This window comes from Halichoeres trimaculatus, unplaced genomic scaffold, assembly GCF_033239565.1.
Source record: "Halichoeres trimaculatus isolate MK-OKI-2021-1 unplaced genomic scaffold, fHalTri1.1 fHalTri1_scaffold_18, whole genome shotgun sequence".
NCBI lineage: Eukaryota > Metazoa > Chordata > Actinopteri > Labriformes > Labridae > Halichoeres > Halichoeres trimaculatus.
The window spans coordinates 16,368,582-16,383,814 of record NW_027437196.1 but is presented as its reverse complement, the minus strand read 5'-3'; the positions used below and the strand labels follow the sequence as shown (position 1 = coordinate 16,383,814).

At 40.6% G+C, this 15,233-nt stretch overlaps 2 protein-coding genes across 2 annotated transcripts; one reads left to right on the top strand and one right to left on the bottom strand.

Annotated features, from left to right (window-relative positions):
- The first annotated feature begins 4,265 nt into the window (after positions 1-4,265).
- On the top strand, positions 4,266-6,919 carry ndufb4 (NADH:ubiquinone oxidoreductase subunit B4). The gene is made up of 3 exons (XM_074693656.1): positions 4,266-4,535; positions 5,469-5,612; positions 6,767-6,919. The coding sequence occupies exons 1-3, from the start codon at positions 4,281-4,283 to the stop codon at positions 6,827-6,829; spliced, it is 462 nt and encodes a 153-aa protein (XP_074549757.1). The 5' UTR covers positions 4,266-4,280; the 3' UTR covers positions 6,830-6,919.
- A 319-nt stretch (positions 6,920-7,238) lies between these two features.
- Positions 7,239-14,827, bottom strand: hgd (homogentisate 1,2-dioxygenase). Its single transcript, XM_074693779.1, has 13 exons — positions 14,625-14,827; positions 14,285-14,373; positions 14,079-14,184; positions 13,296-13,355; positions 13,119-13,210; positions 12,954-12,988; positions 12,752-12,831; positions 12,370-12,469; positions 10,308-10,432; positions 8,481-8,585; positions 8,251-8,377; positions 7,679-7,860; positions 7,239-7,550 (listed from the first exon to the last, which is right to left on the bottom strand). The coding sequence occupies exons 1-13, from the start codon at positions 14,691-14,693 to the stop codon at positions 7,407-7,409; spliced, it is 1,314 nt and encodes a 437-aa protein (XP_074549880.1). The 5' UTR covers positions 14,694-14,827; the 3' UTR covers positions 7,239-7,406.
- Positions 14,828-15,233: the final 406 nt, after the last annotated feature.

Sequence of the window (15,233 nt, the reverse complement as noted above, 5' to 3'; positions counted from 1 at the left end):
GAAACTCCAAATCATACCTGCTGCCCGGAAAAAATCAAGTCACTGTCTGAAAACCCAAAGCTTCCAAAAAACACACACTCGACACTGTTGGCCCAAACACTAGCACACACTCTGTGGGATTTTCAAAGAGCATGCCCGGCCAGTATGGGATGTTATCAAACAACTTCAGTTCCCATGATCCCCTGCTAGCTGTCTGTAGGGAAACAATCTCTCGTCTGCAGATGAGGATGAAGTTTTCCAGCCGAGACGAAAATTTTCTTCTGCTGGTTTTTCCGGGGCAGTGTGATGAAAGGGGATGGAGAGCAGGTCTTCGGTGGTTGGTCAGTCCCATGTTGGCTGTTTTTCTGACTTCTTGCTCGGCTGAGCAACAAATTACTGGTTTGAGCTTACTGAACGGGCACGGTGTGATATCAGCTTTCTCAGGGTCCCAGCTTGTCTCTAGAAATGTTTGACTCATGCAAAATCATTTAGAATCAAGGGATTATAATTGACCTGGGTTTCATTGATGCTGATTAGAAAATTACTCCCAGAAAATTTCTGGATTAAGAAAATTTAGTGTGGGTTCAGCCTGAGCATCATTTATTTTGATTTTTTCTTGTGCTTGTGGACGGTTTTCAAACATTTTCTTCAAGTTAACAAAAGCAAAGACATCATAATCTGACCAAAACTGGTTTTAAGAGGTTTTACAGAGCAGCATTAACATGATGTATGCTGTTCTTGACATCCCAGACATCAACTCACAGGCAGAAATGCCTTTTGGTTTGGAGTGAATGTTGAAATCTGAACATTGGCTCAAAGGCCAGCCTCTGAGATGAGCACAGCTGAAGGATAAAATGCAGAATTTTGTCTATTCCGTATCTGGTCAATTCATGCGTGTAGCTCTCCTTGAAGATGATGGATGTCTGCTGAGTCACTGCCATGGGCCAATCTCTGCCCTGCACGGTGCATTAAAGCAGAAAATATTGCTGAGTTTGACCCACTGGCCATGATATAGGTTCACAGAAAGCTGATTTATTAACAAAGGAATTCGCTGGGACAGGAGGAATCAATTTCATATTTATAGATTGGAATGAGGGGGTAGAGAGAACTGATGATGAATTGCAAAAGCAGCATTTCTTGAAAGTAAATATTTCTAAAAGTAAGAATCCAACGCATCATAAATATGGCTGTTTGCTCAGCTAAGCTATCTCTGTAAATCAGATTTAAGTGGAGGCCTTGTGTAAATCAGTTTCATAAACAAGACAGAGGCTCCAGAGTGATTCAGTAAGATCTATGCGCTGAAATGAGTATTCAAATGTCCTCCCTCTCATTCCTCTTTCTCTTTGGTATGACACGAAGGTCGTCGCAGGCTGTGAAGTGGACAGCCTGTCAGCGGAGAGGGCAGCCCAGGGAGTCGTGCATGCAGGAGAGGAATTCAAATCAGCCTGGGGTGTTCAAGACGAGGCCACAGAGATGAAAACTTCTTCTAAAGAGTGTGAAGGATGTCTCCTCTGATCTGAGCGAGGGGGGGCTCCAGCCACCACCTCGTGACTTTGTGACCATTTGTGAAAATTACCAAGCCTGTAAATGGCACAATTATGCCTGACAGATGAAAACAAGTGTGGAAAATGAACATTAAATTCCTTGGTTACATTCCTCAATGGCAGCAGAGTAATGGCATCTCTGGGCCAGGAAATATCACGGAGAAGCTCCAAAGAGCAGCATAACACATTATGTCATTGTCTCTGATTTAACAAACCACTTCAGGGACCAAAGAGGGAGAAAATTACTTTTAGCTTGTGGTTGGAAAAGAAACTGCCTTCTGCTTCCCAAGCCCAACTCGCATGTAGAAGTAATTTAAAAAGACCAAAACAGCACAAAATGTCTGGTGATTACTGGGAGTGATTAAGACTTGTAAGCTCGCACAGGCTGCTGATAGGAATCCTTTTCAGTCCTTATCTGGGTCTCGGTCTGTTGCTGCTTGCATCTATATCTCTCTGCTATCAGACAAAGATTGTACAGTGTGCGCATCAAAATAAATGTCAGTCAGCATCCCTGATGTATGATAAATGACAAACTGTGGAGAGAGAGGCAAAGACATAAAAGAGTATGAAAGTTGACAATAAAGGATGGAGAAGGAAAAGGACTATTGTGGCTTTGTTGAATTCACCAAAGATGAACTCAAAGTCTGAGCTCTGCCCACTGCCAGCAGGGGTAGAAACATATTAATATTTGATACAAGGTTACGTCTCTCTATGAACATTATAGAGTAAAGAATCAGGGCCTTGTTGGCCCTGAGTGTGGTCTCACATTGACTTTTAAAGTCATAAATGTCTGTTTCAAGAAGGCAGCACGTGTTGTGCTATAAAGGCTCCTGAGGGGAGGACCATAAATCATTTGGTCGTATGTGTGCCTGATTCCTTTCCGGATTGAAAAGCTTTCTCAGCAACTCTGCTACACATCATTTTCATCTCAAGTATGAAGTGTAAGCAAGGAGAGAAAAGAGATTTCAGCAACATATATCACTTCACTGTGTGGTCTACTTGGAATAACTCTGAGAAAGATTTTACAGCAAACATAACAAAACAAAACAGCAAAAATTTCTACATCTTCAAAAAATAAAGAGAGTGATCTTGCTTACTTATAAACATGTGAGCTAAATTTTAAAAAAGCACATAAAAAGCTCTGTACTGCTACTGCTTATTATTTATAATACCTTATCTTAATGAAGAGCGTGTGCCAACACTTGGTGGCATTAACGTGGTTGTTAAAAGAAAAATAAGTACTTATTTTTTATTGAAAATCACCAGTGTTTCCTGTATTTTTTTTATTATTATTATTTTATTTTTTTGCCTGTTTCTCAGCAGATTCCTCTCACCCTCTGTTTTATGGACAAACACAGTTTGCTGACATTCAAAGTTAGTTTGTCCAAAACTTGTTAAAGATTGCCCCCTTGTGGTTAAAATGATGCAACATGTCATAACAGAAAAATAACACTAGAGCGAGAGAGCTGCAAAACAATGGACTGGTAGTATAAATTCTGGGTGTCCCACATCTACATAATGTGGCGACAGCTATGAGCTGCAACTTCATTTGAAGATGCAAATTATTACTAGGACTGTGCTTCTGCAGAAAATGATGCAACTTCCTTTCCTTGTAGACAGAGGTTCATTCTTTAAAATCTGGCTGGTAGGTGTCTGCTGGTTTGCAAAAGCAACAAAATAACTTCAAATGCAAAAGCAAGAATGCAAAAAACACAACAGAAGTGAAGCCACAACAGAATTCAAGAGGTCAGTTAACCCAACAGACTTAACTTCAGCAATGGTAAATAAAGCTAAATAGTTTAGTTTACTTCAATATTTAATTTCAAACTGAATATAAGAAACATATCGGTGGATCTTTAATTTCAACTTGTGCTGCATAACACAACTTTAAAGTATACAAAGTGAACTTGTGTGGGTCATAAAGTAGGCCTTTTTATCCTCCTGGGACTGGCTTTTTGGGATTTGGCAGACGAAGGAGGTCTTGGTTGGATCACCTGATGAGTTGAGCCTATGACACTTGTCCCGCTTTCTGTGTTCACTGCACTTTCTCCATCTGCGTCCCTGCAGTTTGGGATGCTGTTCCGAGCTGACATCGCCTTGTCCCTCTCCAAACTGACATGCATGGTCTGTTTCAAAACTGCTCTGTATTTTTCATTCATCCGCTTTACTTCGGGTTCGTAGCTATCACATTGTGTTTTCAGTTTCCTCATCTCCTCTATGAGCCTGTTTTTCTCCTGAACAAGGCGCTTATGTTGCAGCCTTTGGAAGTCTCTGGCTTTCTGGACTTTCTGCAGTGTTAGCGCTGCAGCAGACCCAGCCTCTCTGTACTCCTCTCGCTCTCTGTGCGCGTTTTTCAGAGCGTTTTCCAGATGCCTGTTTTCGGTGTACACTTCCGGTATAATACCAACTTGCTCTGCATTCAGGAGCCCTTTTTGTGACTTCTCGGTCCATTCAGTCTGAAAGCATTCAAGTGTTTCTGTCATGCCCATTTGGAAAAGGAAGTTGCATAAGAAGTCATCCACGGCCTCGGCTGTGCGTGTGGAGGAGGTTGTGTTGGCTCTTGAGGCAGCTGCCCGGTCTTTAATGGCTTTCACTGTTGCCTCTAAATCTTCCTCTCCTTCTGTTAAAGCACAGTCATCATCAAGAGAAACTTCTTCATACTGAAAGTCATCGTCGTTTTCGTCTTTTTCTTGCAGTTTGTTAACTCCGCTCATTGTTTCCTTGGAGAGACACTGCAATGGGAAGCTATATGTTGCTATGGCGACGAAGCAGCCGTTTAACGCGAGATTACAGGAGTTCACGTTTGTCTCTCGTTCAGCCCGTCATCAAACAAACATGGCGGACTACAAAGAGGCGCCCTTGGCTAGTCGGCCAATAACTCTGGACGCAAACGAATATTACAATCTTTCGCCGGACAAGCGACGTGCCGAAGCAGAAAGGGCAGCATTGCGAGCGAACCTGAAGAGGCAGTATCTAACACAACTGAATAACCCGCACAGGAAAGAGCTCATCGTAAGTGGCTAGCTGCTAGCTAGCAATGTCACCCTTGAAAATGGTCCAAACTAGTTGTTTTCATTGGCACGTCATGGGGCAGAAGACGAACGGACACACTTTTTCTTAAATATGAATTTACTTTTAGAAAAAAAGGGATGTTTTTTTAAAGCACGTGTGAGTGTGAGAGAGACAAAATAACATTGACTGGCGTCTGCTGTATTTTGACTGAGAACCGAGTGTGTCATAAACGTCAGCTTGCTAGCTCAAGAAGGTTGGTTACTGATGTTCAAGTCAGTGCTGACTAGAGCTCTGACCAATTTAATGTTACCCCGGATATTATGTGTAGCCACACTGTCAGAATCTTTATTGAACTAGAAGTCACAATTCGTCTGATGTATCGTCTGTTGTAAATGCTAAACAAGAAAGTGGAGCTTCTTTTTAGGTTTCACTGTGTTTCAAGTCCTCATAATGAGTATTCATGAATGTCCTAGATTCATTTAAAGGAATGTCAACACTCAATTTATGTTAATTGACTTCCTTTTCTAATATTTGCAGCAAATTGGTTTGGTTTCTCCCCAGAGTACCTTTAAGGATTTTACACGAAATTGTTCAAAGGAAACAATTTGTAAAACATTACCACTTTGTTGTACAAGACAGGTCAAATTTATGTGACTTTTTACTTAAATCCCCAAATCAAGCTACATCAACAGTTAAAACTACTCAATAAGTTCACTTTGAAATACTAGTTGTACAACTAAACCATGATTGAAATTGATGCTTTGGTGGAGATGTGTTGTAGCAAGAGATCCCTTCCTGTATCTACCATGTTAAAATTGATCTTATTTGTTTTAATGTTGGAACATGACATGCTTTTCCTTGTTTGTGATAGCACAATATCAATTTGTACAACTTAGAAACTTAAATTTAAACTGTATCACTGTGTCTTTACAGGAAGATCCAGCCCTGACCCGTTGGGTGTACGCACGCACCAACCCTTACCCACACTTCAGGCCCACGTTCAAGACCTCCCTGATGGGAATACTGAGTGGAATCGTACCTCTCTTCTCTCTCTACTTTATTTTCAAGCTAGACAGGGTATGGGATTAAATGTACCACCTGCTTTTGTCCCAGTGATCACAAAGCAACTGTTGATGAAATTGCTCTCTTTTGCCTCTTTAAGCAGCAGATTCCATCACTGCATCTTCTATTGTGCAAGTTTTAAGTCATAATATTGCACATAGAATGACATATGTGCACTGACCTTGAAGGATAAGTTTGGTTTATACAGCTTTTACATTGTTTATAGAATGAAGTAGAACAAAATAATCACCCAGAAGGTTTTCCTGATCCAAGCAGTGCTTCGGGAGATATTTAGATCCAAAATCGTGCAGCGGACATCCGTATAATGGGATCCATCGGGCATAGACAGCGCCGCTCCTAAAACTGCATTAATCGTCCAAAAACGTGTGTTTTTCACTAATATTCCATCATGGTCCGCTCCGGGTTAGTCCTCTGCTGCAGTCTGTGTCACTCCAGACAGCGCTGTGTGGCTGTATTGAGCGGACCATGATGGAATATTGGTGAAAAACACGAGTTTTTGGACGATTAATGCAGTTTTAGGAGTGGCGCTGTCTATGCCCAAATGGATCCCATTATACGGACGTCCGCTGCTCGATTTTGGATCTAAATATCTCCCGAAGCACTGCTTGGATCAGGAAAGCCTTCTGGGTGAGTATTTTGATCTACTTAATTCTATAAAGAATGTAAAAGCTGTGTAAACCAAACTTATCCTTTAAATATGTCACATAAGGGCTAAAATATGACTATTTGAAACAAGTATTCCGTCTGTTCTGTCTGGGTTCTGAGTTTCTTTCAGCTAAATGAGGATTACCAAGAAGATTACCAAAAAAAACTGAAAAGTGAGACACTAATTGGAAAAATCTCCTGAGATGTAGTGATCACTGTGTTGTTTATACTGAGCAAAATAGTAATAAAGACAGGACTTGTTTTTTACCTTAGCAGGGGCACAGTTTATTTTTTCAGTCAGTTCCTTTCATGTTTGAAATAGTTGAAATGCTCCATTCATTAATCCCCTCCCTTGCATGTCATGGAGATTGAACCTCTAAACCCAGGCCTGTAAAGACTATTGTGAGAATTTAGTACATTTATCACAAAAATGTTGGAAAAGTAGAAAGAGTGGAAGTGAGCACATTTATTGTATTAACTCAGTTTTTTTATTTGTGTTACAGAGAAGGAAGGAGAGAATGATCCAGGATGGAACCTTGGATCGCACTCTCGGTTTGTCTTCATGAGCTCCACTGTAGAAAGACCTCCTTTATGTTCTATTGCTGCCAGTTCAGTGTCAATATTATAAATCAAATAAAATCCTATTGTGAAAAACAGTCATGTGGAACTCCTTCCCTTTACACATAAAATGCATATTTTCTGCAAAATTTAGAAATCCAGATACCTGGGTAAGGAATCAGAAACAGAAATACTTTATTCAAGGAATGAAGCATCGTGTGATCTACAATGAAAACCAAAAGACGCTGAAAGGAAATGTAAAACATGGAATTGATACCAGAGTTTGATCAAGGTTTCATCAGAGTGAGAAAGATTAATTAACATTGTAAATATTGTATTATAATATTTGATTGAAAAATACTGTATTTAAACCAGTTATATTTTCAGAATAGTAAGTTAACATTTCATATTGTAGTTATTTTCCTGAGTAAGATGTCAACAAAATAAGTATTTCTGATCACCAGTTAGCAATGTGCAGCGAAATTCCATAGCAGAAACTCCTGTTCTTCAAAATTGTTAAAATTAACTTTTTGAAATCACAAAAGTCACTAGTTTTATCTAACTCCAGGATTGTCTTCAGATTCTCTATTGTTTGCTGGGCTTCCAGTTTGGATTAAAGTGACTGCGCAGAGTCTCCCAGCAGTGGTAGTAGCTCTTGTCAAGTCTCTGGCATGTTTGCAGACCCCATTTGGTCACGGCCATACTGAAGGAGGACTCAAACATGAAAGCCTGAGGGAAAGAAAAAGCACTTTATCTTCAAATACTATTGCTTTCATTTGGGTTTTCATTTTTTAATTTTATATATATATATATATATATATATATATATATATATATATATATATATATATATTTACCATGGTTCCTTCAGCCACCCTCTCAGGTTTAAGCTCTGCAGTGCTGCACTTCTCAAAGCAGTCACTGTCCGGTCCATGTGGGGTCATCATGCTGTGCAGGCTGGCTCCTCCTGGCTGAAACCCCTCCTCTTTGGCTTCATAGTGGCCTTTGATCAGACCCATGAACTCACTCATGCAGTTACCTGAAATGATAAACAGGTGGAGCTGTAACTTAACACTATGCCAGGTACTGTTTGCTTTGTAGGACAGCGAGCTGAAATACTGGTTTCCACTAGGTGGCGTAAAGGATCTGTGGTAGAAACAGACTAAAGGTGGTGTGGAGGAAAGATGATCATCTACTGTCATTTACTCAACCACAGTGTTGGGTTAATGGAGGTGTTAGATGGATTGTTTTATTTCACCTTAGACAGAAATTAGCCTCACTACACAAAATGTGACATTCCTGTTAAATCCATAATTCTGATAAGGACTTGTCTGAACATGACTGCTTTTAGATTTTATCTATGTCTTACTATTATCTGCTGATAAATGTAAACTAGCAACCTCAGTGAAGCAAGGCATTGTGGTCTTACGGTGATAGTATGGTGGACGGAAGGTGTGGTCGGCCACACCCCAGCGAGGGGGGAAGATGACAAAATCAGCAATGGCCACACCAGGTCGAGTAGATTTTGCAGTTAGCACAGTAAAAATGGATGGGTCCTAAAGGAGAGTAAGAACAGTAAGACAATACGTGATTTTTAAAAGTGTACAGGTGAATAAAAGTTTGGGGTCAAATCTTCCAAGGGTGTCCTTAAACCCTCACCGCATGGTCGAAGGCCACACAGTTGATAACCATGAAGTTCTTCAGGTTGTATTTGTACGGTGTGTAATTCCCGTGCCAAGCCACCACATTGAATGGAGAGAAATCCTACATGCAGAGCACAGAACGAAACAAATAAGACGAGTCTACCCCGGCAACAAACACAAAAGACTTTAAATTGAGCTTTTCACGGCGAAAAAGGAATAATGAATAATGTCTTTGTAATCTTAAATTCCAAGAGAGAGTACTTGTTGACATAAAGAGATGGAAAAAAAACTAGTAATAATGAAAAGGGTTGATTGTGAAACAGGGTGTGCTTCTTTCATTCTTTCATCTCTTTCATTCCCCCTGTTCTTTGTGAAGCGAGGCTCCAGGTATTATGGGGTAATTGGCTTCACAATCAAACTTTCCCAAACTTTGAACATTTCGATGCTTGTTGTAGTGCAGTTATGTGGGGGGGAGCAGCTGTAACAGTGGGTGCAGAGATATTTCTTTATCTTGATTGTTAAAACCGCAGCAATTTTATATAGTTTCTCTGTTCTGATAATGTCCCTGCAAAAAAAGACATTCAACAGCAGTTCTAAAATCAATATAGTTCATTACAACTCAAGCTACCTCCTGTGCGACCTGTGTGCTCCTTACACACATGCGCACAGACACTTCCACTCACAGACGGCTGTCGCACACATAAGATGAAACCTCTCACACACGTATATGCATGAAAAAAGCCTGTTGTTAAGTCATTTAAGCACCAAGAAAAACCTTAACCGCGCACAATTTACAGGAGTTAGCATGAACAACGGCCTTTGGAAAACCCAGAGCAGGTTGTTTCTTCAGTACATTTATCTGTTGTAACTCCACATTCGATTAAAATGAAGGAAAAAAGGGAGGAGAGCAAGCACTTGCACACACATGCACACAAAACACAAACATATTGGCCCAGTCAAGCAAATAATAAGTTAATTTGAGCAATTTCAGCGCTCTGCAGGGGAACAAAACAGCAGGATCAGACGGGATCAGCAGCATCTTCCATGAGGATGAGGCCCTGTGCGCCCCCCCCCCATCTGATTTTTCTTACTCCTGTTGCCTTTCCTTGTAGGTGGACACAGGGAAAAAGGTCTCAGAAGCCTCCACCTCTGACACAGCACAGGGGGCGGATGCTCAGATTGAGGCAGTGACAGGGATCGAAAATGTTTGGCGTTAAACAAAAAAGAGAAAAAGAGCATCTCGCTCTTGTGTACTTCTGTGTATAATGAATAATAACTGTGGTTTGACATGGTCTCCATGGTTACAACCCCACAACCCCCACCCTGACAAAGCTCTCCTCCCACCTCCTCCTGTCTCAGTGAAAAACCTCCTGTCAGACATTATGTGTCGATCCAATTATGCACCCAACAGGACATTTCAGGAGGGGCAGGATCATTTCTAGAGTGAAATACTGTGAAATTAATGCTTAACTTGGGAAAGGTTTTTCCACAAAGAAAAGCTTCACAGGTACACCGTCTGCAATTCCATTACATGCCTTAACTAATTACAAGTGATTAAGGCTCATAAAAGAGGCGAGGCGGAAACCTGCTGAATGGATAACAGCTAACGCTTCCAGATTAAATCATCAGAGACGGCGGTTCAATTGGCACGCAGGAGCAGCTAATGGATCATATGCTTCACTTGGACAGCTAGTCACTGTTTCGGTTGGATGGTGTTTAATGTAGCAAACCTTAACCTAAATAGGGTAATAGTGCAAATATGGTATATATCTCTGCCATGTTCACTGAGTGTGTGAGTGTGTGTATTTGACTGTACAGAGAATGAAATGTCACCAAAAAACACCTGTTGGCAGGAGAAGAGCTTTCCTTGGTACTTGTTGATGACGGTGTAGCCTGTGGCCAATGTGCGGTCCTCATACCAAGCAACTGGACAGAGGAAGTCTCTTGGGTTGGCCAGACCATTAGCTCCTGCAAAACATTCACCTTTAGTTATACATCTGAACAGATCAGAGGAAAGAATAAATTTAAGTTGATTTTACGGAAACATAAATCCAAGAGATATTGAACTATTTGAGACACAGAGTTGAACCTCATCATGGACTGCAAAAAAGTTAAAGACCACTCGCCACCTGAGAATTAATCTTCTGAGCAGAAATTTACAAATCATATGACATGAAAAAGATGTTTCAGATAGGATCAAAGCAGGGGACTGAAAAACTGATGGACCTCCATGCAACAATACTATAGGTCATGATACGTACAGTGTGGTACAATACCTAACAAACAGTACAATACCTTAAGGCACAATGCCATACTAAATGTTACATTAGGATATAATGCATTGCATTGCAATATGACACAGTGGAAAATGTAACGTCACATGACGATACTTAGAGACATAATGTGATACTATATATAATGTTGGGATACAATACATTAAATTACAATGCAAAACAATACTATAGCTAAAGTTATGAAGTGATAAGAGACACAACAATATGATATGTTATAGGAAGCACATTACTCCCATCCTGGCCTCCCTCCACTGGCTGCATGTGCATTTTAGAGTCCATTTTAAAATTCTTTTATTTTGTTTTTGAATCTTTTAATGGTCTGGCCCCGCTATACCTCTCTGAGCTCCTTCACCCCCACCCTCCTTCCTGGCGCCTCAGGTCAGCCGATCTGCTGCTCCTTGAGGTACTGAGATCAAAATGTAAGCTCAGAGGGGACAGAGCTTTTTCTGTTGCCGCATCTATATTGTGGAACAAGCCACGCCCTCTAAATGTCTGCTTTTAAAAAAAGTCTTAAACCTATTTTTATTCTTTGGCTTTTAGCCCAGCTTGAGACTCTGCTCACTTTTTTAGTGTTTTATGGTTTGTTTTAGTTTTTCATTAATTGGTCATTGTTTTTAAATTGTTTTAAGAACAATGTAACAACTATTTTACTACCGTCACCTTTGTTTTATTGATTTGTCTTATTTACTTATTCATTCCTGGACTACCCTTTATGTATAGCACTTTTTTCTGCTGTGGTTGTTTTAAAGTGCTTTATAAGTAAAGTTGAGTTGAGTTGAGTTGAGTTGAGTTATTGTATGATACATGAAGACACAAGACGTTACATCCATTGACTGTAGTAGTCTATGGTAGTAGTCTATGGTAGTAGTCTATGGTAGTAGTCTATGGTAGTAGTCTAGAAAAAGTAGACATCATCCTGCTCGGCTTGAAGTGAAGTCACCACAAAAACTGCTTCCTCTGGCTGCAATATTGGTCCAAAAAATCTGTCTCCCCAGCCATTCCAGGTGGGCTTTGGTCAAAATGTAAAAAAAAAAAAATACACCTTGTAGAAATCCCTCTCACATCCATATGCTGTGGTAATATAAAGATACCATTAGGCTGAATTGTGTTCCAAGTTTTGTTTTCATTAGATTTAAGAGGGTAAAAACAGGGTTTTATGTCACATTTAATGACGATTTACAGCTTCCGCTCCTGCGTATTTTATACTGGGTTAGGAAAATGTATGTGTGTGGGGGGGCAAGAGGACATTAGACTTTCAATAGACAAAAATAAAAATATAAAAATAAAACATCTTTTGCTCAGATTTTCTCAGAGTCCCTCATGACCTTATGACCTAGTGATGTCATACACCATGACAACACTACATGACACTGGGTGGTTTAGTAGGACAAGGAATGCAACTAAATATGAGAGGTATTATTTTTAGCGTCACCTCCAGGAGACGTGATGTATGAAAGCAGTGAATTCATATTTTGTCCTACCCCTTGGTGTTAGCACTTGAAAAGAGATCCAAATTTTGGTAGAGGGTGAGGGTAAATGGCTGCAATGTGGTTAAAAATAAAGAAATTGTGACAGCGCCATGCATGTGTCAGGGTAGAATCTTATACACACCTATGGGTCCCAAATCAGGGAGTTCAAAATGAGCTCCATACACCTCCAGGATGTAACCTCTGGTTTCTCCAAAAACATCAACACTGAAGCGCATCCCTTGCTGTACAAAGCACAGAGAAAGTGATGGTGAATGTAAATTTAGAGCTGTAGTGTATAAATTGAGGAGTGTACTGATGCTGAGGGGCCAAAGGACTGACAACTGGAAACCGTTTTGGCCAAGCTTTCTATAGCACAAACAAATTCAGGCTATTATCATTTAAATTCTGAGGTCACTTTTAAAAGGTACAATACAAAGTGGGTCTAAACATGGAAGTGGGGTAAGAGTGCGAACACAATGATGTATTTTGGAATGAAATTTGGGAGTTATAAATATTGACCTCACCTGGATCACACAGATTTCGTTGGGCTCGACCATCATCTTCCCAAACTCTGTGGTGATCAAAATCTCTCCCTGCTGGGGAACTACAGAGACAAACAGACCAAAAGAGAAGGGGAAAGTTTGAGGAAGAATAAGTGTTGAGGATGGGGCTCTCTTTGTTCTTGTGTTGGATAACAGTAAAAACATCAACATCCGTTTTCCTCACCGATCAAAAAGTCCCCGTCTGAGTTGTTGAAGCACCTGAAACAAGAAAAAGAGTGAGCATTGAAATGATTTTCAAAGTGTAACCAAAGATTTCATAGCTGTTTGATATGAGAAAATGCATCTATTTGTCACATAATGGGACACATTTGCACACAAATACACACACCTGTCAACCATGGAGGTGTTGCAGGTGTACACGTGGATGCCAATGCCGCTACGAGATTTGGCATCTCCAGCCCCACAGACAGTATGCAGACCCTGAAATACAAATATGAATAAACTCATTTACTGTGTATTCTGACTTTAGTTATAAAGCAACACAGAAACCACAAGGTCAGCTCACCGCCACAAAGTCCACCTTCTTCTCCGTGGATTTGGGGATGGTGAATGGCAGCCATCGCAGCTGTGAAATATAGTTGAAACTCTTACAAAACAACTTTTGTCTTTAAGCAAAATTCTTTTAGAGATCCAGTGCGAAGGATCTGTTTTAATTGGACCGCATCACAATCTTCTGACCCGGAGTCTCGCGTACACTTTCGTAAAGACATGACTTTTAACCAGGTGTGTGTTCGTTTTGGAGCAAATTTTGTTCAAGACAACATTTTACCAGATACAACGCGACAAGATAAAGTATTTTAGTGCAGTCACGTAGCGCTGTCTGTTGAAACGTGGCAACAAGGGAACATAAGTAGCCAGCTATATCTAGCGCTAGCAGCCCAGTGCTCTGACGTATCCGAAGGCGACAACAAGCAAAACTGTCCATTAGTACAGTAGTACAGTAGCCTTCCATATGTAGCAGTATATGACAGTCTGATGCTGTGAAACATGTCCCTAATGTGTGATGTGAGAGAATCCTGGTTAGCTTAGCCCGCAAGTTAGCCTTTAGCTTGTGTTTTAGCCTTTAGCTCATGTTTTAGCCTTAAGTGTAGTGTAAAGTGTAAATTACAATCAGGCATACATCTAGAAGGGAGACTTTTTCGAGATCACAGCCCCTTTAGGTTGAATTCTTTTTAAGTGTTGTATCTGAACATTATCTTTATTGTGAAAAGCTCTCAGCTGTGTTTTGAATAATACTCCATGTTACTGCAAAGAAATGATGCACAGGGGCTTTTCCACCTCTCTTTACCTGGTTTGGATCAGGCTCCACTTCCTTCCAGTTCTCTGTCAGGTTTCCACAGGGCTCTTGGCTGAAAGGCTTATGTTTGACAGACGGCAAGATGCGGTAAAACCAGCTGGTGATAGAACAAAAGAATCACAGTCAAGCTATTATTTACGACAACACTCTATTTGCTATCATTGGGATACAGATGCTGATGGTGAATGGGTAACTACCTCCTTTTATTGTCCGATCGAGGACAGGTGAAGGCCGAACCAGAGAGCTGCTCTGCATAGAGGCCGTAGGGACAAACCTGAGGATTGTTCTGAGGAGACACAGCACAGCATGATCTGACTGTGTGTAAATATGTGATGGAGGTCGCTATAGAGCACCAGAGATCAGATTTTCATGAAAATGTCACTCCTCTTAACTCCTGTGGTGCCACATCAAGCATTCATGTGATTCATTCAAGCAAGAAAAAAGAAGTAAAATCAGTGAATTATTTAAATAAATGGAAGTCAAAATGAGCATAAGTGAAAGTGTGTGTCTTTTTGTGTAAGTGTTCTTGTGTGTTACCTGTCCCTCTGGTAAAGACCCTGGACAGCGGGGGTCTTCAGAGTGGAACTCATTCCCAAACCCGCTCATGTACTGCAATAGAGGAGCAGAGATTCACTCTCCATTTAGGTAAAGTTAAAGTTAAAAACAACAAATACACATGGAAACACCATGCGGCTTCATTGTAATGCAGGATAAATGTGTTCACGCTGGTTATAATTAAATCTGAAGGCTTGTCATTAAGCCTTGTCTTTTTGTTAATTGTTATCACATTGATTCACATTAGATCCATGATAAAACAAACTGCAGTTATGCCAAATTTCCCCCCTCGCAGTCATCTATTATTTCTGTGTTACAGAGACTGACTAATTACACAAACATCCTCCACAGTGCTTTTTGATCAATATTCTAACAGGGTTATCACTCCACTTTCCTTCAACTCTACTTTTATTTAGCAAAACGCTAAACGCGGAGCGATGTAAAGAATTCTTGCTGACTCATTGTTAGTCTGCAACAGGCGCTCGGGCACTGATCGTTTCCATATGTGCGCGTTCGTGAGTGCGCATCCGAGCCCACAGTTTGTACTTCTGGGGGAATGATGTATATGAAGGATTTTCTTCGAGCTGTCAC